We start from the raw sequence: 25268 nt of genomic DNA on the forward strand, positions 1-25268 counted from the left end.
TGAAGTAGCAATTACTGGGCCTGTACCGTTTCTGGGAATCCGCCTCTCACTACTGGTGTAGACATTTCCAGTGAAGCTACCTTTGCATTTGAAGCTACCTATATGCGATAACTGCTATTTTGTTTGTCTTTCTCTGTTCACCATACAGCCAATTTCAATGTACCACGATCCGTTCCTCTGCAGTAGTTAATTCGTCGGATTCAGGTGAGATGCCTTTTAAAAAAATATTAATCGAAACATTTTAGACTTTTGTATCCTTATGTGTATTCCAAAGAAGAAAAATCTTATAGTGTTTAAGAAATAAATTTACCAGACGCTGTCCCGCTACAAACCCTCATTCCCCACCTGTCAAGAAGACAAGCGAAGCCAACGTGCCGCAGCGTTGTCCCAGCGGTGATCAGTTTTTTTTTACTCAACAAGATTCTCTGATAATGCTTGGCGTCATCTTTTGAAAACATAAGGCATCGCTTTCGATTAAAGAAGACTCAAATGAGCCTACCTAGGCATTCCACCGTAGACAAGCACATAAGTGGTCTAAAGTTACTTTTGTGTTTTCTTAGAGAAAGAGGTTCTACTTGGGTGGGTCTCTTTGCAAGAATGGATTTGCGTAATTCAGCACCGTGCTTCTTCGCCGAATTACTGGTAATATTAATGATCAAAACCACATGTAAGTATTTATGAGACGGATTTTGTTTGCACGTGTTACATTACAGGCATTTAGCAGACGCTCTTATCCAGAGCGACTTACACAATTTTTTTACATAGCATTTACATTGTATCGAATTATACAGCTGGATATATACTGAAGCAATGCAGGTTAAGTACGTTGCTCAAGGGTACAACGGCAGTGTCTAAAGGGGAATGGAACCTGCGACCTTAGGTTACAAGACCAACTCCTTAGCCATTATACTACACTGCTGCACATGTAAATAACATTCGTAAACCTAATCGAGCATCTAGGCAGATGGTGTAACAGCAGTCTTGTTATAAAACTATCATTTTGTAACAATAACCACGAGAAATATTATTGCTACAGGTTGTCTGTCCAGTATCACTTGGGAAGTGCAACGCTTTGATGGTTGGTATAATAATTTGGCCAATCACAATCGAGGTGCTGCAGGTAATAAACATTCCCTGGAAATTCGCCGTTTTCACGTTGTATATATTTCCGAGCCATATATTTGTTAAATATTTTGCTTTTGTTCTGTACGCTAACCCTTGTATAGTATAAACGAGCTGGTAGTACAATCCTCCATCGCTTCTGGCTCAAATTTACCTGGTATCCGTGAGCATCTTTTGAATCGTTATTTTTCATGTGTGAAATTGCCCAAGACATAACTGCAATGATGAATCGTTATTTAAAATTATACGCAGGTTCTCCTCTCACGCGCCTTCTTCCTGCACGATATTCGGACGGCGTGTATCAGCCTCTCGACGAGCCCCAGTTACCTAATACACGCGAGGTCAGCAATGTTGCCATGAGTGGCCCTTCTGGTTGGCCCTCCATGCGGAACAAGACTGTCCTCTCAGTATTTTTTGGTAAGTTCTTAAGTTTTACAAACCTGACCTATGTCGATATTCAGGACGAACGTTAAAGCTTTGCAAAAGTGGAGTCGTAATGCATTTGCCTTACCATTGACCTATTGATCTATTGTAGAAACTGAACAATGTAGTGAGGAAGATCAAATGAGAACATCTGCTTTACTATTTTCATATATATTTTTACCACAAGAGGGCAGGCGAGAACGATTAGAGAATGGATGGGACTATTGATATAATTAAATTTTAAATACTTTGCATAAATGTAGGCAATATAAATTCAACTATTTAACTACAACTTTATGCTGAAATATGACTTATTATTGGCTATACTCAGGCATTCAGCATTAGGTAGCCACCGTGTTAGCATTTTTGCTCTCAAAAAACCTGTCCCATGAGAACTAAGACCTGTCAGTATTGCATTATCAGATTTTCTACATCAGAAAACAATTCAATTAGGTTGATTATAAACTATTTACTGCAACATGGCTTTTAAGAATACTCTTATGGTCATTCATTTCAGACTCCTAGTTTCATTGTGCCCCATTCACTTGTCCCATGCACGTAATACCCAGATAAAACCCACACAAACACAGGGAGAGCATCCAAACCCCACACCGAAAGGGCCCACAGGCAAGATTCATACTCTTGTGGAAAATTAGCCCATATTGTAGGTCAAAACTCAAACACAGTTTTGTAGGCCAGTCAACTTAATCTGCATTTCCCATAAAGTGTGTATGAATCAAAATGACCCAGCATGTGTTATATTAGATCGAATACGGTGATTTGTTTTAACAGCATGCATAGTACTTAAATAAAAACTATAATAGAAAATTATAATACTTTTTTTTTCTCACCTGCACAATCAATATGTAGCTGCTCATGTGTCTGTTTGTATGTTTTCCTTGTGTAAATACGTACAAAGAAAACAAGCAGAAACTGCCACACTACATATTGCTTTATGGAGAAGTAAACACTTTTTCAGTGAAAATTCAGCCTGAAGTGTTTCCCCCATCTGATTGTCATTTGTTCTTTACAGATATGCTCCTATGAATTTTCTGCTCTCTGATCCTCTCACAACAGACTTTTGTAGTTTTTGTAGCATGGCTAAATCTCAGAGTAACTGTGGTGTTACGTTATAGAAAAGTTGCATTAACACTATTTGACATTTTTCTTCCCCTCCCACCGGGGATTTGTATAATGTTGCTTTAGTAAGAAGCACTATACAAATGCAAATTAATTGATCACTGTGCTTCCAGAGCAGTGGTTGTTCACCCGTGGCCCAATGTGTTGTCCAGTGCATTTATTAGGAAGTGCATTTTTTCCCCCATCAATAAATATTGATCCACCTTTTATTGTCCCATCATTTATGATACCACCAATGGGGGAAAAACCTGATACTGCATTAGGCACCATTCACTCCCCCCCCCCCCCCCCCCCCCCCTCATTTACAGCCAACTAAAGGGTGTAAGAGAATGTACTGCACTGTACCTTCCTCGATGTTCTTGGAATGTAAACTCATACAATCACCGTAGTTTTTAGAGGTAAGTTAAAAAAGTTAACCTCTTTGTGGATAGCCCCATGTAAGTGTGGCAAAAACAAATTGATTCTACATGCAGGTTTTTACCTAATGAGGTTGAGAGAACTGCAATCTGGGTGGCATGCTTATTTAAAGTGTCCAGCGATGTAATTCAGCATTTAATTGAAATAAGTAATAATTTGCATGATAATCAGAATGATACATCTTACTGCATATCCCCCATTGACAGGGTTTTTTTTTTTTCTTGTTGGATGTTATAAAATTCTATCAAGTTCTTAATTGTTGTTGTTAATGAACACTGTAGAAGGTTAATTTGACTGTGTGTCTGTTTTCCATGGTTGCCCAGGTTACCACGTTGTATTTGAGATTGTCGACTCCAGACATTCTGGCTGCCCGCCAGAATTTATGGACATTTCGGTTCCAAAAGGTGATCCTGTTTTTGATCCCAATGCTACCGGAAAGACCCTGCTTCCATTCCAGCGGGGCCAGTGGGCCAAAGACACCAGCCAGAGCCCCAACAACCCCCGTACACAGGTACCAGGGCGTGGGTTATACTGTATAGGGCCTTTCAGGGGAGATTTCTCGACATGGCAGCAGTGTTTCTCCATTCCTAGCCAGAAACCAATAGTTTATAAACAAAACTGCTCAATTATATGACTCATGCTGTGATATTTCAGCATTTTAGTGTTGTATACTTAAATTTTAGCAGAGTCTGCATTTCAAATCAAGGAGGGCCATGGTCCAGCGCTGTTTTGATGACAGTGAGATATCTTTATGCTGTAAAGTAAGATTGTTCCAAGCACAGATAAATGTAATTGGTAGTTTTGTCAAATTTTGTTATATTTCACATGCGTGAAGCAGATTAACTTTAACACTATTCTTCATTCTTTCAAAGCATTCATCTCAAGTCTTCTGTTTATCATTGCAGTGTGCAGTAATAATTCAAACGATCATCTGCACACTGCGTATGTGACTGTGTCGACATGCCAGTTTTACTGTGGTCCCGGGGTCAAGATGAAGAGACGAATGAGTGACCGGGCCCCTTTAGCATAACGATCCCGGGACCCTCCGTTCTCCCCCAGGTAAACCATGTGACCGCCTGGATAGACGGAAGCTCCATCTACGGATCGTCCAGTTCCTGGTGTGATGCCCTGCGGAGCTTCTCGGGCGGCCGCTTGGCCATGGCGCCTCTGCAGAACCTCCCCAGGCAGTCTGACCATCTCTACTTTATGTGGAACTCCGCAGACCCCTCTACTGGAGAGCATGGGAGGCATGGGCTCTATGGTAAGGACCCCTCTCCCCACCTGCCACTGTAGTACAGCGGCTAGGAAACTGCTCGGAGGTCACAGGTAACTTTGAATTGCTTTAGTAAATTGTCCAGCAGTATAGTTCATATATATATATATGGGAATATATTAATCAAATGAATAATGCCAAGCAGTGCAGTATTCCATTACCAGAAAAGAATGCACAGAAGAGAAATTACGGGATGTTCCTTTGAAAAGCCAGTTTTATGGAGAACATGGATTCATTTTTGATTGTCACACTTGTGCTTAAATAACTGATTTGATCTGTAGAGCTCCTTGATAAGAGAGTGCAACAAATTAACTTCTAGCCAAATGATCAAGTTTTGTTTCTTGGATAAGAAATTAGTTTCTCTTCAGGAATTTGACACTGTCATCACAACATGGGAATCATATCCCCTTCAAATGAATCCTGCAGTATGTTAAATGATTTGGTTTCAAAATCTTGCTCTGAATCTCAAATAAGCCTTAATCTTTGAAATTGGTCATACGGACTGTTGTTGATTACTAAAAGGGGTGGAAAACATTGTCCTTAAGTATTGAGTTATGGCCATTAGTTTACTAAAAATATACATGAACTGACATCACCATGACAATCTGGTTATGGTATATGGTTATATTTAAGTAAAGAAAACCAGTTAAACTGTACTCTAAGCTTTATATTTTTGGTGGTTACCATTCGCAAAGGCATGGAAATCTAGAAGATCTTGTTCAGAGTAAAAACGGCATATTCAGTGTACCCACCCTATCCCTGTGTTTTTTATTTTCTAGAATTTGGGAATGCCAGGGGCAATGAGAATGTGTTCACAGTGGCAGAGGGGATTATCTGGTTTAGATACCACAATTACCTGGCCTCCGAGATGCAAGTACAACACCCGTCGTGGTCAGATGAAGAACTGTTTCAAAATGCCAGGAAAAGGGTTATTGCCACATTCCAGGTACAACCCCCTCTTTTCTTACCATTGACCGTATAATTAATGTGTCAGCTGCAGCTGCCTGGACACAAAAGCAGCAATGATTTTAATGGATGTGAGTCAAATGGCACTGCTAACTCACCTCTGTTCTGAGGTTCCATCTTGTCTTGATCTCCTGCCATTTGCTCACTAGAGTTCTACAGAGCTTTCAACAAAATCACTGTGCTAATTTGCCTTAGGTCTATTCGTTCCAACTAAATGCAGTTTTCAGCAATTGGTTCAAATGTTTGATTGTCAGGAAAACAGTCAAATTGTAGAGAACAAAAGAGTGGAGGCAAATTGTTTTTTTTTTTTTAAGCTGCTGGATTTGTATGACACAGTTTATTTCACATGAATATCATTTTAGGAAATGTGAGTTTGTATTTCTTATCCTTTCAGAATATTGTATTTTATGAATGGCTGCCAGTCTACCTGGGGAGTGAGACTGTACCTTCCTACCCTGGTGAGAGTACCTCTAATTTTTCATGTGTGCAAGACTATCGCAGAATACAGCAGGACATGTATACATTAAGGTGTGCATTTGTGTGAGTGTGTACAAGTGCTTCTATGACACAAGAATGAGCTGTCACCAGTGGTGATGTCAGAATTTCAAGAGATTATACCTTCATTATGGAAAGTGCTCACAACACATGGTGTAAACATTTTTTCCAAGCACATTCAGTGAGTTAACAGCATCTCAGACCATTCACAATCAGTACAAATATAGCATTTACGTGTTCTCTATGGTGATCAGTCTTTCATTGACTAATCACCAAGTGACTAACGGAATGTAATGCAATAACATCGCTTGCGGAAACCCAAATGCATATGTTCAGCATTTCACAGGATTAGTTGTCATGAATACAAATGTATCTCCAAAGTGTGGTTTGTTATGGGCTAGTTATGTCCCCTCTCATCTCACAGGATACCAGAAATATGTGGATCCTGGGATCTCACCAGAATTTCAGGCAGCTGCCATGAGGTTTGGATCCACTATGGTTCCCCCTGGTGTTTACATGAGGTAATTTTCTGTTATTTTCCTGAAAATACAGTCTATTTGCCACTGGTCGTGACTCAAGCCTACACTGTGATTGTCTATTCTTTTTGCATAATGATTGCTAGGCTTACGTTTCCATAAATAGTTTTATTGCACTGCTCTGTACAGTATACTTTTGTGCTAGGCTGATGTTCACTTCAGGTTTTACATTCAAATAACTGATACGTGAATTGCCTCGCTACATGCTTGCTGACTGACTGACTGACTCACTCACACACAAGTGGGCGTGCACACACACACACTCACACACACAAACACACTCATGCGCACACTGGGTTTGATGGGTACAGTTTGACATACTGCCACTGCACCCTTGGGAAAATAAATCAATCTTATTTTATCTTTATGTAAGGTGTGTAGTATGATCGATAAGGTTTTTTTGATAGACATTTCAAAATATATGTGATGTATTACACAGGCAATTCAAACAGTACAGTGCAATTGGATAGATAAGAAGATATTATTGTTCTTTCTTTGGCTTTGAAAAGCATTTAGTGTGTAAAATGCATCTACTGTATATGAGTGCTTCTCAATCTTGATTCTTTGAAATAGAAGCAAAGTAAAGCTAGCCTCCTTCGATTTCAGGCTTGCAACACACTTAAGCCTTTATCAGAAATGCGTGTTTATTTTGGCCACAGGAACAGGACCTGCCACTATCGGCACATTATCAATATCGATGGAAGCACCGCTCCAGCCCTACGCGTGTGCAACAGCTTCTGGAACAGGAAGGTAACTTACTGCATGTCTGATCCATAAGCCAACAAATCAGGCTTACCGGACTAAAGCACCTCAAAACTGCTGCCCTCAAGCACTGCACATTTTAATATGTCTAATATGAAGCTTTCAGTATTTGGGCTTAGACCCCAAGTCTTGATAATGGGTCCACTTACTGGATCCTGTGTTTCCTAACTTGTTGAGGTCACAGGACAGATTTACTGCAGGAGCTGGTTGTCAAAAGAGAAGTGAGCGGAGCTCATGGTGCAGAAGACATTTCTGGCAATCATTTTGACTACAGGAAAATCAGGCCTTTGCTGATGATTTCCCCTGTTTCCTTCAGTGACTCTTGGGTATTCTTGGCCTTAACCTTTCAAGTTGCACATTGACAATAATTACACAGTTTGAATGAAAAGCTGCAGATTGTGTGCTATATTCAGCAAAGCATTCGATCCATGCTCCTTTAAGGCCATTAGCCTTATATTGCGGCCTATCACTATGGTCCTTATTGGAATTAAGGCTTCATTCACTGACAGGTTCACTTAAGACAGGTAGCTTGTCCGTAAAGAAACCATGTCAGAAACAGGACAAGATGACATGGGTGTAAGTAGTGGCGATGTCGGAGGAGTGAGCGTTAGCAGGCAGCAGGGGTCCTGGGCCAGGTCCAGGTGGAGGTCCCTCTGACTGCGACTGTTTGTGCATCGCAGAACCCGAACCTGCAGGTGAGCCAGGATGTGGATGACCTCATCATGGGCATGGCCTCGCAGATTGCAGAGAGAGAAGACAACATCATTGTGGAAGATTTAAGAGGTCATTGTTGTTTTGTTTTTCTTTTAATCTGTTTATTTATTAATAATGGACACCTGCAGTTTAATTGTGGCTATTTGACTTGCCTAACCAGCCCAGTCTCACAATCCAGTGGGACGGTTCTCACATAGTTCCTTTATTTGCTGATGTTACAAGTTTCTACAAGGAACCTTAGCTGAACAAGACGTTACAGAGTCATCTCTTTAAAAATCCACTGTGAATTATATAGTTCCATCATCCTCATAAATTTTAAATAAATCAGGTGCTTCTGCTCCACGGTTCAGTTTAAGCAACACAATCACTTGTCCTTCATTCTCTTGTCTATGGCTAGATTACATGTACGGTCCTTTACTGTTCTCCCGAACTGACCTGGTGGCCCTGACCATCCAGAGGGGCAGGGACTCTGGTCTGCCCAGCTACAACCAGGCCCGCGTGGCATTGAACCTAAAGCCAGTCACCAGGTGGGAGGAAATCAACCCAGAGCTGAACCGGACTAGTCCACAGGTATGGGCAGCGGAGAGGCAAACCACAGTACAGGCTGGTAATGCCAGAGACCAAAACCAGACTAAGACCTGTTTCCATGAGCCCTTGACTGACATCCCATACGTCAAGACCCTGCCTGACCCTAACCCTGTTCAAAAGGCGACACTCCTTGAGACCAAGTCCAAGTCCTAATTTGCTGTCATGCAGACCCCAGCCAAGGCCCAGAGTGCCAAATACCAGGACTAAACAGGATCTAGAAAGACCTAACTCTAATCCTTTTATCTAGCTTGTTCTCCTTTATCCTTATCTTTGGAATGCTTACATCATAACTATTCCATTGCTGCAATGTCTGTTTGAAAGGGCACATTCTAACAGGTGTGTCCTCCAAAAGGCTTGCAACTTGCCACTCTCTCTTCTTATCCTACAGTCCGCTAATTTAGCTCTGTACATATTACCCAGAAACACTAGTGGGAACTATTACTGTAAGGCAAGGACTACCAAGCTGACTGGATCTCTCCCTCCCTGTTTGATGCTATGGTGTTCTCCCAGAACTGGGGAGATGTTTGTGCTCAAAAAACCCAGCTGAGATGCTGCCTTAAAAATTATACTGCACGTAGCAAAAAATAAAGAGACTTTGTAAGAAGTCTTGTAAATTAATTACAAATGAATGTAATGTAATGTAATGTAAGATCGTTTTATGTAATTTAAATTACAGTGTAAGAGGCTGTTAGATTATTATTCTGCTACATTTGGCAATCTTAATCTGCTTTATTATAAATACAACAGAAAGACCAGAGGTACTAAACCATTATGCTTCCTAATAGCAACCAGCATTAAAGTAGAGTATGTACTTAGCAGAGGTGTCATATTTACCAAAAGTTTCCACAAAAAGCAGGACAGGAACTGCAAAAGACTTTCCCTCATGTTCTTACATTTACTTTTACAGTTGTTCCAGGATCTGGCTGCACTCTATGGTAATGACATTTCCAAACTGGAGCTGTTCCCAGGGGGGCTCCTGGAGTCCTGGGGGGCCCCGGGGCCTGTTTTCTCCTCCATAATTCTCGACCAGTTTCTGCGCATCAGGAATGGAGACCGCTTTTGGTTTGAGAATGTTCAAAATGGGTAAAAAAAAAGTAAAAACATTTATCTTGTTAAAGGTTACTTGTTCACGTGAACAATTGCTGGAAAAACAGGTGGACCCTTACAGTATGTCTTGGAAAGGAGGTGTAACTTGTTCAGCTTGCACTTTTTCCACTTTCTCCTGGCTCAGGAGATGTGAGATTTTATTATTTTCTTTTTTTCCCAGTTTGTTCACATCTGAGGAGATAGAAGCCGTTCGTGATACCACCTTCCACGATGTGCTAATCGCTGTTACCAGCGCAGAACCAGGGGACATCCAGAAGAATGTTTTCCTGTGGGAAGACGGTAAATGCAAAGTTATTCAGATGTTGGTTGTCACAAAATTAAATTTATGTACACATTAACACCTAAATGCATGTATGCGTATGGTGCACATTTAATCTTGTTCAATCAAGTTCAGAGATTTGTAAATGGAAATTGTGACCATTTTAATTGTCTTGCTGAGATGAGTGACTGTTTAACTGAACAATTGTCATCTGGGGTAACTACCCTGTGAGTCATAGAAACTAACGGGCAGCCAGGTTGAGCATTTGCATAGAATACAGTCTGGCTTTCTGTACATTGGATAATGAAACTGAAGTCTTAATTTTTAAAAATGTTTAACTCCGTATAATTACAAGAAAGGAGCTCTCAGCACTTTAATCAAGCCTAGCGTTTACAGTATGATCATCATGGCACACGCTGATATCATGTATGTTGATTTCATGGCAGCCTGTGCCTGGAAAACATGTGTGGTGTGAAAACTCATCTTTGCATCACACAGGTGATCCCTGTCCACAGCCTCAGCAGATACATGTAAATCACCTCCAGCCCTGCACCAACGCCACCACCCTCGACTACTTTGAAGGCAGCCAAGCTGGATATGGGATCACTATTGCGGCCTTGATACTCCTACCTTTCGGTGTGCCTTTGTATCATTCTATATACACCTGACTTCAAGGATGCTGTGTCTTTGAAGTCGTTCAGCTATTACTGGAAAAATATAGAAAACTATGATTGATTCACACAATGAACAGTAGAGCTTGGGGGGTAAGGAATTCAAATTAGACGGCATCAAAGACTTAACTATAAATAATTTATAAATTTGACTATATAACTTGTTTATATTAATTTAACTGGTCGGCCACCTTGGGTTTATAACTTTTTGGAGCAGAGTGACTGAAAAAAACAATGCAGAATTTTTTTGGTTATAAAAAATAAAAGTGAGACAGATCAGATGGTTGGTTTTTAGTAGGTTTTTTCATATTGTCTGTGAAAGGTTCAGAGTGTAATTTTACCACTCTTTCTGTCTCTCTCTTTCTCTTCTCCTTAAAGTATGTTTTCTCTTTGCTGGTCTGGTGGCTTATTTCCGTAAGTCCAAGTTCAAGAGGTTTCAGAAGATGCAGCGGGCTGTAGATAGCAAAGAGGAACTGGCTGTGGGAATCTCAGGTAAGCAGAGCGGAAGGCCCTATACTGATGCACAGATTACCTGCTGTAACCAGATGGTCAGCTCTGTATTATTTACATTGAATGTTCCTGCTGAGCTGTAGAGTGTCGTGATTTTCTGGTCAACTGTGAACATTCATTAAGGGGTGTGATTAGACAGCTCGTCCATTACTAGCATAGTCACAAAAACAGCACCGATACGTCTTGTTAACGGCAGAATCTTGGTATAATAAGGCGGTCTTGATAATTGAAGGAAGTCATGAGCTGAGAATATGGTTTGTTTTAAACAAATCTGTGACAGATATCCTCTGGAGGCCTTACGCTATCCTGCATGACTGTATTCAACTAACGGGAAGCTCAAAATGAAACATTTATAAATGTTTAATATTCCATGTATTAGGATGTTATATATAAAAGAAATCCCTGAAGTGAATGAATAGGTTTTGGATCCTCTTTAGCCATGATTTTAGTGGATATCTGGAAACTGTTCATTTCTCTATCCTTTTCTCCTCCTCCTCCTTATGCATATCTCTCTCTTCTTACCTGGCCTCTCTTTCTTTCTCTCCCCTTCTCACTTGCTCTCTCTCTCCATCTTCTCTCTGTCTTGCTTTCTCTCTCCCTGTCTCCCCCCCTCTCCCTCCCTTCCTCCTAGCTGCTGAGTGGCAGGGCCCTAAAGAAGCCCTGCGGCCTGTGGCCCTGGATCTGGACTCGCAGAGAAGGCTGCTGGTAATGGACGCCAGTGGCAGCAGCACCCTCCGCTCCCTCCAGCTGGGAGGCCAGAGTCAGCTGGACATTGTCCTCTCCAACAACCTCCATCAACGGGCCCTGCTGCTCAAAGTCCCCAAAGAGTATGACCTGGTGAGGGCAGGCACTGCATGCTGGCCTGCCTCCCAGTGCCGAGCCTTTTCCCTTGAGTGATGGCATTCACTTATCTTTTTACAGGATTCCATTCAGTTATTCTTACGGGGGTCACTTCAGTTACCTTAACAGTGTGAGAGTGAATAGTGTTTTCCATACTTTCTTGAGCTGATTATTCATTTGTGAAATGCTTGCTCGGGCATTGTGCAGATTTATTTTCTGTTGTTTATTTGTTTTTGTCTTTACCTGGCTGTACCCTCTTTTTGCGTCAAACAGACGACAACCGTTTTGGTTCATTAAGCTTTTTTTTCTGCTGTCGCTGCATCCTGAGCTTTCGCTGTCTGGCTTCAGGTGCTGTTTTTTGAGGACGAGAGCAAACGTGCTGAGTTTGTGGGACGTCTGCAGTGTGGCACGCCTGAAGAGGAGCTGGGCGTGGCCGTGAGGGAGATGAGGGAGCAGGAGCTGCTGAAGGAGGCCGTGACCAGAGAGCAGAGGGCAAAGATCGTGGAAACCTTCTTCAGGCACGCCTTCGCACAGGTCGGCTCACTCGGGTTGCTCTACGCTCTGCCTCGCTGAGGGATGGTTTCAGGCCGAATATTAATAAAACCTTTCAACAGCTCCTTATCTTTCCATTAGTGCACATTTATGCAAATTCTGAATTCTGTAAAATAATATAATGGGCTTAAATGTGCATTGGGGAAATAGGAATGATTTGCATAAAACGTCCTATGGACCCTGCTCAAATATAAATATTTTCTCATGCAATTTGGGAACATCTGTTGGGTATTGTACAATAAAGACAATTGTTGCTTTGGAAAAATGTGGATACTTGATTTGGTATTGAAATGTTGACTTTTGAATACGACTTATGATAAATATTATCTACTTGGTTGCACCACAGTTAACTTTACTGTGCAATACCGATGTTTCTGCTGTTGTCACTGACTGTCCACTCCCTGACTTGTTAAGCTACTGGTTTCTACAACAATCGTGTTTATCTCTCTGGGTCTTGCTGAAGGTCCTGGATATTGAGAAAAGTGATGCGGGGGATCTGAGTGCCGTACCATGCAGTAGGACCAGGGAAGCTCTCCAGTGTGAGCTTACGGCTGCTGAGCTCGCTAATGCCTTGGGCCTAAAGCCTGACTCTCTCTTTGTGGACTCCATGTTCACTCTGGCTGACAAGGACGGCAATGGCTACCTTTCCTTCCAGGAATTCCTGGATGTCATCGTCATCTTCATGAAAGGCAAGCCCGCAATCTTCAAAGCAGCTCCGTTGACTCAAGCATGCTGCACGAAGCGTGGGACTCCGCTGGTCCTCTGACATTCATACTTTTTCTTACTTTTCTCTTTTTTGCATTTGTATGCATGCACGTGTACGCGTATGTGTGTATTTATTTATTTATTTATTTCCTGGGGTAATATACAGGTTCCCCTGAGGAAAAGTCCAAGCTTCTGTTCACTATGCATGACATTAGTGGAGATGGTTTCCTGTCCAAAGAGGAGTTCTCCAGATTACTGAGGTGAGGCAGCCAGTTGCAACATAAACACATGGTGAATGCATTGAAAGCCATAAGTATAGCGTCTGAACAGTTATGTTGTAGAAACAAAACTGGCACCTTCAGAACCCTGATTCCACTCTCATTCTGTTTGTTACTTTGCTCTTTGTCACCTTATAACTTCCCTTTACTGTGGGGAAGTAAAGCAATTAACTGACTTGGAATATTGAAAAAAACATTTGAAAAATGGGTTAAGAATGTGAGTGTGAAAGCTTCCCCTTGTCCTTTGTCTGGCGCCCTGTAGGTCTTTCATCGAAATCTCCAGCAACTGCCTCTCCAAGAGCCAGGCGGATAGGGCCATCGAGGCCATGCTGGAAGCCGCTGGCTTCGACAACAAGGAACACATCACCTGGGAGGACTTCCACTTCCTGCTGCGCGACCACGAGAAGGAGCTGCAGTTCGCTCAGCTCAATGTCAAAGGTGCGGGGGCTATTTGTATGGCTTTCGAGCCAGCAATAATGTCTGCTAACGGAGAGCAGATGAAGCTAAACAAACTATGTGTGCAGGTGAAGCTAGTTCTCCTCTTAGGAGCACTGTCTATCTACCTCGCTGTTGGCCTACTCACTGCTCCGTCTTTGGCCACGGTCCACGCCATGTTAGTTTGTCTTGTGTGTCTTGTATGTTCGTACAGGTATGGAGATGCAGGGCAGAAGGCGACCCCACAGGAGCCAGCGCGTGTCCTTCATCACCACAGGAGTGTGAGTTCATGCTGAGGAAACACCAGAGAACAGGGGTGAAGGAGGGGAATTTACAGTGTTACGCTGACTTTTTGGTCAGACATTGGTGGAGTGCCAAGTCTGGTGTTGTTCTCTGATCTGTTCTTCCTCAGTCTACAGACCAACATGGACAATAATTTGACCTACGGCAGTCAGGGGAAAGAGGGGCCAGAACTGCGCAGGAGATTGCCGAAAAAGTATGATTTATTTTCTTGCTTTGCAATTTATTAACAAAGCATTTCCATATTTTGTGAGTTTGGAACACCTACAGTTTCAGAGCTCCTGGCCTTATTTTGGTCTTCGTGTTAGGCCACAGGTGTTAGAATATAGTCCAGGAGGGCCGTAGTGTTTGCTGATTTTCCTTCTGCTTCAACGCCAGTGATTCATTTAAGTCATTGTTTGAAAGGAGTTCGCACATCTTGTTGTCAAGGCCTTAACTTGCTGCTGATTGAAAGGGAACCAAAAATACCCGCAGACATTGTAGCCCTCCAGGATTGCGGTTTGACACCCCAGTAAACAATTTATGATCCCAGTTTCCCACCTAGAGAAAGGCGCATTTGCTTAGTTACAACATGCTACACCAATTCATGCCGGATTCAGCTTTTGCATGTTCATGACCCAAAAGTATTGCTTACAAAGAAACGGGGGGGGAAAAACATCCGACGGAGAGCTTTAGCTTCCCTGCGCTTGTGGTTCAGCCTCTATCTAGACGGGAGCAATGTGGTTATAACCCATCTGTTTTGCTCCTCATGGTGGTGAGCAGAGTGAAATCACAACTGGGGTGACCTCATAGTCTTTGGCTGGTGACATCCTGATTTTCCTTCCTTGCTTTCTTATTACATACATATCTCATGTGCCTGTACACGTGTGTTTAAGTCAGTAAGTCAGTGGTGAAAGAAAGTAAATCGGGGGCAAAACACATTAAAGGGAATTTCCCAAAACTGTTGATTTTGAAAATGAGGATCACCTGTGGAACGATTTGTAGCGCAAAATGTGGCCTTATCGTTTAGTTCACAGAAGTAAACTGAACTGAACAAAGCCTAAATGGGGTTTCCTTTAGAAGAAATACAAAGCCAATTATTTTGGGTCCAAATCTGTGTACGCACTTTAGTACCAGTCTAGTGGGAAAGAGACCTATTGCTAGGCTGGGCCGGCTAGTAATTATAAACATTCCCGCCTGTGTACGCAATTTAGCATGGCTTTCCCTCTGGTGACACACGGTAGGAACACTGCTAATAATAACAGGGAATTAGGCATTCTCTACAGCTCTCCATTAATGTGAGGAGCTTAACTCGTGCTGTTAACCCGTAATTGTGTGCCAAGGCACCTGCGACGGTGGTGCAAGTGACGTGCTGGTTGGGCATGAGTGACATCACGTCTGCCAATCTGGGGTTGGTCCAGTGATGTCACCTCAATTAGCCCTGCAGTCCTGTGGCTGGGACTTGTTGGGACAGTATTGTTTCATTTGTGAGGCATCAGTCCGTCCTTGCAACAAAAAAAAAAAAAAACAAACGTGTTATTTTCTGCGTCTGCCGGTTTGTAAATAACTTGTTCATCTGGCGACGTTTTGATTCCACTTCAGGTCAGTAGAGCGTTTGCTTTCAGGTCATGTGTGCGCCACCATGAAAATAAACCTGACCTCCTGTGGTCCAGCAACCTTATCCCTGATGTATGTATAGGTATGCATACGTACTTGTGCGTAAAGTCACACTCTGGAAATGGCCCTTATAGAGCAGGGTTCAGCAGTCCACATGTGTACGTGAAGCCCCGGAGAGAGAGGTACAACAGGAGCCGGCTGCAGCAGAGGATCCAGCAGTTCAAGCGCTTTGTGGAGAACTACCGTCGCCACATCGTCTGCTTCGCCATCATATGTGGAATCACTGCCGGTGTGGCTCTGGAGAGATGCCTCCGTAAGTCCCCCCCCCCCCCCCCCCCCAAAGATAATAGGCCGTCCTTTAAATGTGACCTGGTTGGTTCAGTGTTGGGACATCAGTGCATATGTTGGGTGACTGTCGTGAACAGAGGCCAACTTTAACACACTGTTGGCTGTACTGTAATCAGCCAATTATCGATAATCTCTCTCTTTCCAATGTTGGTCCAGTAATGCCTTACAACCTTTGAGAATGCTGGCATTCTAAAGGTCCCAGATATGTTTTCCCCAACAGATGTTTCTGCACCTAGAACCAACTGTGGCTCATCTTTGAAAAGGTTAAGTGGCCCTATGCTAACTACCAGCATTGGCACACAGTTGGATTCAAATAATTTGACCAAATACATGACTATCAATCAGCAACCTATGCTCCAAACCAGGTTCATGATAATAGAATAGTAATTTGTGAAGCTTGGTTTGCCCAAGAGTAAATTTACACTAAAAAGTTTTTTGAATGTTTTTTGTTAGCCTGTTGTTTGTGGGCAATGATGGAACATTCTTGCTTGCCCTTTGGCTTGCTAATGAGCAAGCCTAAAATTAGCTTGCTAATACAAAGCAATATAAGGCCAACATTGAGCCAACAGGGTCATGTTAACTGGGTTTCATTTTTCATTTAGTGTCATATTTACTGATTGATTATTGTACAATCATTTCCAAGATCATTTGTGAGCTTTTAAAAAATTTGTGGTGTTTATCTACTCTGGTGCTTCTTTTCTCAAATTTTCTGCAACAGCCAATTGATAGAAATATGCAATTTTCAAATTCTAACTTGATTTAAATGCTTTTTTCTAATCAAATCCTGTGCACCAACAAACTCAAACCCCTAGCCCTTTCTGTAGACTATGGTTTACTGGCATCGGCCAGTGGCCTCCCGGAAACCAGTGCAGTGGGCATCATTGTCGCCCGCGGCTCGGCTGCTGCCATCTCCTTCCTCTTCCCCTACATGCTGCTGACCGTCTGCCGCAACCTCATCACCCTGGGCCGTGAGACCTTCCTTAACCGCTACATCCCCTTCGACGCTGCCATCGACCTCCACCGCTGGATGGCCATGGCCGCCATCGTTCTCACAGGTCTGAGCGCGTAATATTTCCTACTGAAGAATTCAGGAGCAGGGTACACTGCTTGAAGCAAAGTGAATTAATTAATCAATGTGACAGTTGTGGCGAACCAAGGTTTGAAGAGAAATTTGGAGCATTACCAGCGCTGCCTTTGGACTTATTGTTCCCTTTGAAGCGTCATACTGACTTGACCCCTTTCTGTCCTGCAGTTGTTCACACCCTGGGTCATGCGGTCAATATCTACATCTTCTCTATCTGCAATCTCAGCATCCTTGCCTGTCTGTTTCCCAAAGTTTTTTTCAATGATGGGTAACTACTTTTTCAGATTTCTTTTTTTTGCTGGCATAAAATTTGTATTTGATGAAATTGAGGAAATCTAGTAACTTAACTGTGGTTTCTTATTAAATTATCAGGTTACCTGAATAAGTAGATTATTAGCAATTGAAAACAGCTTATATGTTAATTCCAACCATAAGCACTTTCATATCATACTGTATGTAGTTTGACAAATGTTGCATAAGCCTTTTAATGCAATTTTTAGGTCTGAACTTCCACAGAAGTGGTCCTGGTGGTTCTTTCAGACAGTTCCAGGTGGGAAAGCAATAAGGCCTTTTTAGTTTTACAGTAAATGACAAAATAACTGTCATTGGAAGCGAAAAAGCATATTTCTGTGGCATCAGATACTTTGCACATCAGATGTATGGGTTTGTGTGCGTAGATATGTACTCGTGGTTGTGTTTTCCCTAGGCATGACCGGTATTTTGTTGCTTTTCGTCTTGGCCGTCTTGTACGTCTTCGCCTCACGATACTTTCGCCGTATCAGTTTCCGTGGGTTCTGGATCACCCATAAGCTCTATGTGCTTGTCTACACTTTGGTAAGCAGAAAAGTGTGCGTGTGTGTGCATGTGTGTGTGTGTGTGTGTGTGCAAATTTTTATTTAAAAATTTTTACACAGCATATGTCTGAGGAAAAATACCCTTCTGTAAGAATAAGGAAATACACAGTTAAAAACCATGAACTTCAGGTTTACAAAAGAACATTTCTATGTGAAGTCAGGTTGAGACATGTGAACTTATATTGCCTGCTAAGTTCAAAAATACAACACAACCAAGAATTACATCATCTTTGGGATTTCTGAGCCTAACAAAAACAGAATGTTACTTAAAAATGCTTCTTTAATGATGTAGCTTAACTTAACCACATGATGGTTTTCTGCCAAAGTGGTTTGTGTATGTTGTGGGAACTAAATGCTTGGTCATGGTTTATATGTAGCTAAAGCTGTACGCTTTATGAAAATTTTAATATTTTACTTTGGACTTATGCAACTACAAAATGGTATGATCCATATTAAGTGATTCTGATGCTGTCTCTGTGTCTTTGACAGACTGTCGTCCATGGTAGCTTCGCTCTCCTCCAACAGCCTCGATTCTACATCTACCTGATCCCACCTGCCATCCTCTTCCTTCTGGACAAGCTCATAAGCCTCAACAGGAAGAAGGTGGAGATCCCTGTGGTCAAAGCTGAGCTGCTTCCCTCAGGTAAAAAGGAGAAGATCCAGCCTCTACAGAGAGCGGACCAATCAGAGTCTCAATCACTGATTCTGCAAGTCCCTATTTATAGCTGTCATGTGCTCAATAAGTTGCCCCACAGAAACTGAAAAAAAAAAATCATTCTGGGAAGCTTTTTGAAATCAATGTTACATTAAAAAAAATCATTTTTGACGTCCTAAACTAGACAAGTATGGGGGGGATTGCTGGGTGCCCACACACCTGCCCCTTTGGCCCTTAATGCCTGATCTGCCCCTTTGATTTGATTTTAAAAATAATATTTTAATTATTGTTGTTATCATTCATTTTCATTCATTTATTTTGGTTAAATATATTCTTTACAATTAATGGGTGATTGTAAAATATTTATGTGTCCTTTTCTCATTTTGAGCACAAAAGGTTTCTGGACAACTGTTGTATACAAGATATTCCGTCTTTCAGTACAGTGAGATTGATTAAGACATCAAGCTCTTCACAATAGTTCTGCACTCAGTTTAGATATTTCCACAACCATTTTTACCTAGTTTATTTTTAGTATTTTTCTTTTTTGAGTTCCTTCTGATCAAACTTAGACTCTGTGCAGAATATAGAATATGTGATGGCAGCACACTGACTGTCTGCTCTGCAGGTGTGACCTACCTGGAGTTTAAGCGTCCTCAGGGCTTTGTGTACCGGTCGGGACAGTGGGTGCGGATAGCATGTCTGGTCCTGGGCACAGACGAGTATCACCCCTTCACTCTGACCTCGGCCCCCCATGAGAAGAATCTGAGCCTGCACATTCGAGCGGTGGGGCCTTGGACCACTCAGCTGCGTGAGGTCTATGCCCCCGATATGCTAAAACAGCTGGGGGAGAACCCAAAGGTAAGAGCTTGCTTGTGCAGAACCCTACCCCACAACCAGTCACATTACATTACACTTTTTTTTTTTTTTAACCTTGCTCAAGGGCACAACAGCAGTGTCCCTGTTGGGAATTGAACCTGCAACCTTTCAGTTACAAGCTCAATTCTTTAACTATTACACAACACTGCAGCCCTCCTCCTTCGTAAAGACCTGGTCTCTGAGTGAATGGTACATTCCATTGTTCATCTTTGAACAGGATAACACTGAATGTTTCTGGACATTTTCTCAGATGAGTACAACACATCTCTTTTAATAGGGAAGCCCCTTCTCTCCCACACCAGGCTCATATTCCACACAAGCACTAGTTGATGTCAGAGTGGCAGTATGTTGAGAACCTTGGGTACTTTGTGTGCTTTGTGGTCTGATGCCCTTCTCTCTCCATCTCAGGCTCTCACTGTGTCCTCCTCTTTGATTGGCTCGTAACAGAACTGTGTCTCTGCTCCACAGCTTTATCTGGACGGGCCCTTTGGGGAGGGGCATCAGGAGTGGAAGAGCTTTGAGGTGTCTGTCCTGGTGGGTGGTGGGATAGGGGTCACTCCATTTGCCTCCATCCTCAAAGACCTGGTGTTCAAGTCCTCAGTGAAGTTCAGGGTTCAGTGCAAAAAAGTGAGTGGATCAACACAGACCAAGAACATAAGAGGTTTTGAAAATAAGAACAGGCCACTTGCCCGTTCAAACCCATCATTTGGCCTGCAGTTTGGAGTATATTGAGCACACTATCACACCTTGTCTTGACCAAACCAAGGGTCTCTGTTTTCAAATTTGTTCTGTGTGTGTGTATTTGTTTGTCTGTATGGGTGTGTGTGGGTATTGCTCCCATAGGTGTACTTCATCTGGGTAACTCGTACCCAGAGACAGTTTGAGTGGGTATCTGACATCATCAGGGAGGTGGAAGAGCAGGACACCCAGGAGCTGGTCTCTGTCCACATCTACATCACACAGCTGGCTGAGAAGTTTGACTTGCGGACCACCATGCTGGTGAGGAGGCCCATTGGATTCATTAGAGTACGGCACAGTGCGTAAACGCTACAAAGATAATGTAGGTAAAGAAGAGGAGGATTAAAAATGTGCTTGTGATGATGATGCTGATGATGAGGACAGTGATGGTAGTGATTATATTGATGATGTTGATGATGGTGACGGTGGTGCTAATGCCCAGGTTCCTCTTGCAGTACGTGTGTGAGCGGCACTTCCAGAAGGTGTGCAACCGCAGCCTGTTCACTGGCCTGCGCTCCGTCACTCATTTTGGTCGACCGCCGTTCCTGTCCTTCCTCAGCTCTCTCCAGGAGGTCCACCCCGAGGTGAGCCCCGATGGGTCCTCAAGGCTTTGAGGAGGAGGACAAGGAGGAGGCCTCTTTTCAAACAGCTTCTTTTGAGCTCAAACTGATACTGAAACTGACTCTGAATTTTATAGTAAAGCACACATCTCTCCTAATGGTAAAAATGAATAACATGGTCTGGTTTCGAATCCAGGCTGTGCCAGTACCAGTGGCCTGCATCTATGTGGGGTGATTTTTAATTAGCTCTAACATTTCCAAGGAATGGGAGGGCTTCTAGCTTTGCTCAGGGGTGAGAGCTGGTGATGACCGAATCTCATCACATACAGGACCAATGACCCCCACTGGTTGATGGGGCACCTGTCAGTTCCCTGCTGAGATGCACATGACTTGGTCTTCTCTGACTCATTTCATGTCATGTCTAGGACAGTTTCAATTGCCAAAGAAGCAATTGCCAGTTTTTGGCTGGTAAAAATGATCACAGTCTGGGAACTTTAAGGCTTTCTGGACATTCTAGCTTAGAATTTAAAGATATAGGCTATTTAAGCACAATGCGACGATTTTTGTCATTTCAAAACCACACCAAGATGCCGTCTGAAGCTGCCACAAATAATGATACAAGACCGTGACCATTTAATGAAAAGCTTAATGCTCACGCACAGACAGCACAGATTTTTTTTTTTCAACTTGTCATGCAAGGCATTGGTATATTTGTATATTGAATCGTTATGATAATTTTTATTTTCAAATAGTTTTCTACGTCCAGAAATGTTGTCATTGTAAGAGGGAAATTAAACTGGGACGCAGAAAAGGCTGGCATTTGAACGAGCCGGCATGCTGGGGCGCAGCCTGTACTTCAAAGGACCCGAGAGCCTTGTGGTAAAACAATAAGCTACTCGGATTTCCTCGGGATGAGCAGGCCATTTGGCTTTCTGGACTGTTACCCTCTGGACAAGATTGAGATAAGAGGAACTGAACTGGTTGTTTATGGTTGTGTGAGCAAGTCGTTGGCTCTCTGAAATGTTACCACCTGGATACAACTAAGATAAGGGGAACTAGTCTCTTTGCCTGTGGTTGTGGGTGTGGGTGTTTTGGGGTCATAAAGGGTGAAATGACCGGCCACATGGCGGGACAATACCACAGTGCCCTCATTTGGGCCCCTCTGACATTACACTTTGTATTTCTTTTCTGGATCTGGACTATAAACCATCTGTATATCCTATTTACAAACCCCGGAAAACCTTACAAACCATGCACATGTGTTCATTGTATTATTGTATTATGCCTTATGTAATAATAACATGGATTGCGTGTACAATGGTTAAACAGAAGGGTATTTTCATGACAACTGCACCATAATATTACATCCACTTGGCATGTTTAGTATGTACATGTTCACCAAAAATCAAGCCATTGAATGAAATATGTTTCATACCAAATTTGAAAAAACATAGTTTTTTCCTGAGTTATTGAAACTAACACAATGGAATGTCCTCTCTGGTAATCATCTCCTTTTCCCCATTTCCCCACCAATTGTTTTAACAACCGCCTCCAAATGGTGGGGGCCGGAATTAGAGATGTATGATTCGGCCAGGTTAATTTATGGTAATGCCGCCTAGACCAAACGCGGGATTTGGCTTAAAAGGAAGGGAGACAAAGCAATCGAGGAAGGTCGTAACCGTTCCCACACTACACAAACGCTGTGTTGTGTGTAGATGCACAAGGAAGATCGTAATCGACTTCCCACAGTGCACATGCGCTGTGTGTAGATAGACCGGGAAGATCGTAAACGACTTCCCCACGTTACACATAATCTGTGTGGTGTGTGTAGATTCACAAGGAAGATCGTAATCGACTTCCCACAGTGCACATACTATGTGCGCTGTGTGTAGATAGCCAAGGAAGATCGCAATCGACTTCCCGCACTGCGCATACTCGGTGTTCTGTGTGTAGCTAAACAGGCTGGTAAGAACTCTTTTACTCTGTATTTATGTTTTTTAACCCTTATAATTGATTTTGAATTTAAAGATAACAACCTACCTGCCTGTTAAATAAATTCTTCTTATTTTAACTTGCGTGGTCTTCATGACTCTAATCCATTTTATCATCTTTTCAGCCGAAATTCGGTTTAAATACTCAGGGGGGCAATTATAACTAGGACCTACTGATCAGGGGTCTAGTACAGTAAACGTCTTTAGTGGGGTCTTCAAGTTAGATAGGTGACCACGATCTGCCTGTTAAGGGATTGGTGGTATTGGTTCTGGTGTTTTGGGTTAAGAGAACCCATGGGCGTAGTACGCCGGTTCTTGTCAAATTCGCCTTAAGGAGCCCGATAGATAGGCTACGCACCGTCCTGGGCTCATAACTATCGATGCACTATCCATGTAAGCCAGGCATGGAAGGCATGTATTATGGTGGTCAGCCTCCTACCCTCTGGATTCCTCGCCGAACTGAGATTTAACAATAATGCTAAACCCGGGAGCATATATTGAGGAATGATGGCACAAGATAGAGTCGAGTGTAACCACTCCCAAGTTCCACGTATAGTTAACCCCAAATTTTAAATTATCATGTAATATGGAGTCAGATTAACACGAGAGTAAAACATAGTAACTGTTACGCTTTCTTGCTGTGGTCACGGATATATCTGTTGTGTTATTCCGCGTATTTGTGAATATTCTGATGCTCCCATTGGAATATTGACAGTCCGGCGACAGATCAGATATATCTCTGATGACAGCATAGCCCCGTTTGCGAACGGAGAGTAACCAGAATGCTACTGATCCGTTTCAGGCCAGTTTTAAGCGGGATATGAAGCAGCGCCTTCATATCTAACCCGTGGCAACGGAACCAGTGCATTCTTAATTATAATTGTGCCCTGTTCTTACGAACAGAGGAAAAATAACTAACATCTCCGGTTTTGAATCACACCAGCCAAGGGAGAACACGCGATACCTTACCCTCCAGCTACAAACCCTCATTGGTCTAGCTGTGAGGTGTTTACATCATATAACATTAAACACACGGTAAGCCTATTGTGCACACACTGATAAGAGATAAGCCTGGAATTATTATCATTTGTTGGGCAAACAAAATTTGTTGGGCAAACAAGTGCATTACTACATCAGAGTTCACACTAAGATTTTTTTTATTTTTTTTGCTGGTGATAATATTTCCAGACGCATTCACCAGCAAAAATAAAAAAATCTTAGCGTGAACTCTGATGTAGTAATGCACTTGTCTCTCATGCACTAACTTAAAGTATATGCATTAGCTATACTTTTACTGTAGCTTTTTGTGAATTCTAGATGGGCTCAGATACTAGGCTACTTTTAACTTCACGTCTGCTACAGTCCATTCTATATTTAAACAGGTTGCTATATTTGAACAAATGTTCAGTTTGTGGGTTCTCTGTACAGGAACATGAGCGGCCTCTTTTTTCTGACCTCTTTTTCTAGGTGGGCAAAATTGGGGTGTTCAGCTGTGGACCCCCTGGCCTGACCAAGAATGTGGAGAAAGCCTGTCAGCAGATGAACAAGCGTGACCAGACTCACTTTATGCACCACTTTGAGAATTTTTAACTTGGCAACAGATTGGCTGTACATGGCCACCATTTTACTATGAAGGAATATACCCCAAAGAAGGAAACCATGGAAATGCTAATGTGAACCTTCTTGTGCAGTACAGCTTTAGAATGCAAGCTCCATATCAGAGGAGTACAATCCATGTGTATTAAATCGAATACAGTGTGAAATTCACTATTTTCAAAGTATGTATCTAAAATTTTAATAATAGGGAATTTAATGGTTTTTAATAATTTATAAAATAATAATATAATTTCATGATTAATTCATGATTGGGCAGTTGTTAACATTGATTTCTTAATTGCTGATCAAATCCCTGGAGTACTCAGTGGAGTAATTTTGAACAATAAAATGTAAATTTCTTACAGATCTGTTGTACATTATTTCATTTTTACAATGTTACTGAGCGGAAAATGACATTTCAGGCATATTTTGCACCCTGCTGGGGTGTGGGGTTTACCAGCATTTTATTGGAAAACAGCTGTGGTTACCTTGCCCATCCAAAGGTTTCGTATGAAAGTAAATGGACTGACTCTGTCCTACAGAAAATATAGTCCTATTGCTGATTTTCTTCTCAGATAATTCTTGCTGAATATAAATATATATAAATAAAACAGAATTTTATCAATGAGCAGCCAAAGCTTTACATGCTTTGAAGATTAATATACCCTCCTGGTGAGTAATTTGACAGATTCAGGTTTAAACAGAAAAGCCCTAGAACCTAAGCTTGACAGAAGGGATAAGAAGATGCTTCCATAAAAATATTTACTGGAATTTTATTTCGACAATTTCTTTTTACTGAAAATAATTGCATGGCAAACATGCAATAGGCTCGAATGATGCTTTATATGCGTTCATTATGATACATTTGTTTTCTACT

General features: G+C 42.2%; 1 protein-coding gene across 1 annotated transcript; it reads left to right on the forward strand.

The window, feature by feature from the left end:
* duox (dual oxidase) lies at window positions 1–24755 on the forward strand. Its single transcript, XM_035395082.1, has 34 exons — window positions 1–204; window positions 561–667; window positions 1037–1120; window positions 1375–1539; window positions 3426–3613; window positions 4162–4363; window positions 5155–5321; window positions 5736–5799; window positions 6261–6357; window positions 7032–7122; window positions 7815–7917; window positions 8246–8418; window positions 9344–9519; window positions 9704–9822; window positions 10301–10438; window positions 10852–10965; window positions 11615–11820; window positions 12172–12357; window positions 12839–13064; window positions 13247–13340; window positions 13621–13796; window positions 14008–14074; window positions 14206–14289; window positions 15824–16002; window positions 16862–17092; window positions 17290–17389; window positions 17622–17671; window positions 17828–17955; window positions 18465–18618; window positions 19256–19488; window positions 19975–20133; window positions 20350–20505; window positions 20700–20828; window positions 24263–24755. Exons 2-34 carry the CDS (start codon window positions 598–600, stop codon window positions 24383–24385), a joined length of 4632 nt encoding a protein of 1543 aa, XP_035250973.1. The 5' UTR covers window positions 1–204; window positions 561–597; the 3' UTR covers window positions 24386–24755.
* The last annotated feature ends 513 nt before the right edge of the window (window positions 24756–25268 follow it).

The sequence above is a fragment of the Anguilla anguilla genome, chromosome 16 (genome assembly GCF_013347855.1).
Source record: "Anguilla anguilla isolate fAngAng1 chromosome 16, fAngAng1.pri, whole genome shotgun sequence".
NCBI lineage: Eukaryota > Metazoa > Chordata > Actinopteri > Anguilliformes > Anguillidae > Anguilla > Anguilla anguilla.

What these genes read in the sequence shown, in the direction of transcription:
- duox (XM_035395082.1), top strand. Translation starts at nt 598, where the DNA reads ATGGATTTGCGTAATTCAGCACCGTGCTTCTTCGCCGAATTACTGGTA. An exon ending in ACAGCTTCTGGAACAGGAAG is followed by an intron (nt 7,123 to 7,814) that starts GTAACTTACTGC and finishes TGTGCATCGCAG; the next exon opens with AACCCGAACCTGCAGGTGAG. An exon ending in TCCAGGAGGTCCACCCCGAG is followed by an intron (nt 20,829 to 24,262) that starts GTGAGCCCCGAT and finishes CTCTTTTTCTAG; the next exon opens with GTGGGCAAAATTGGGGTGTT.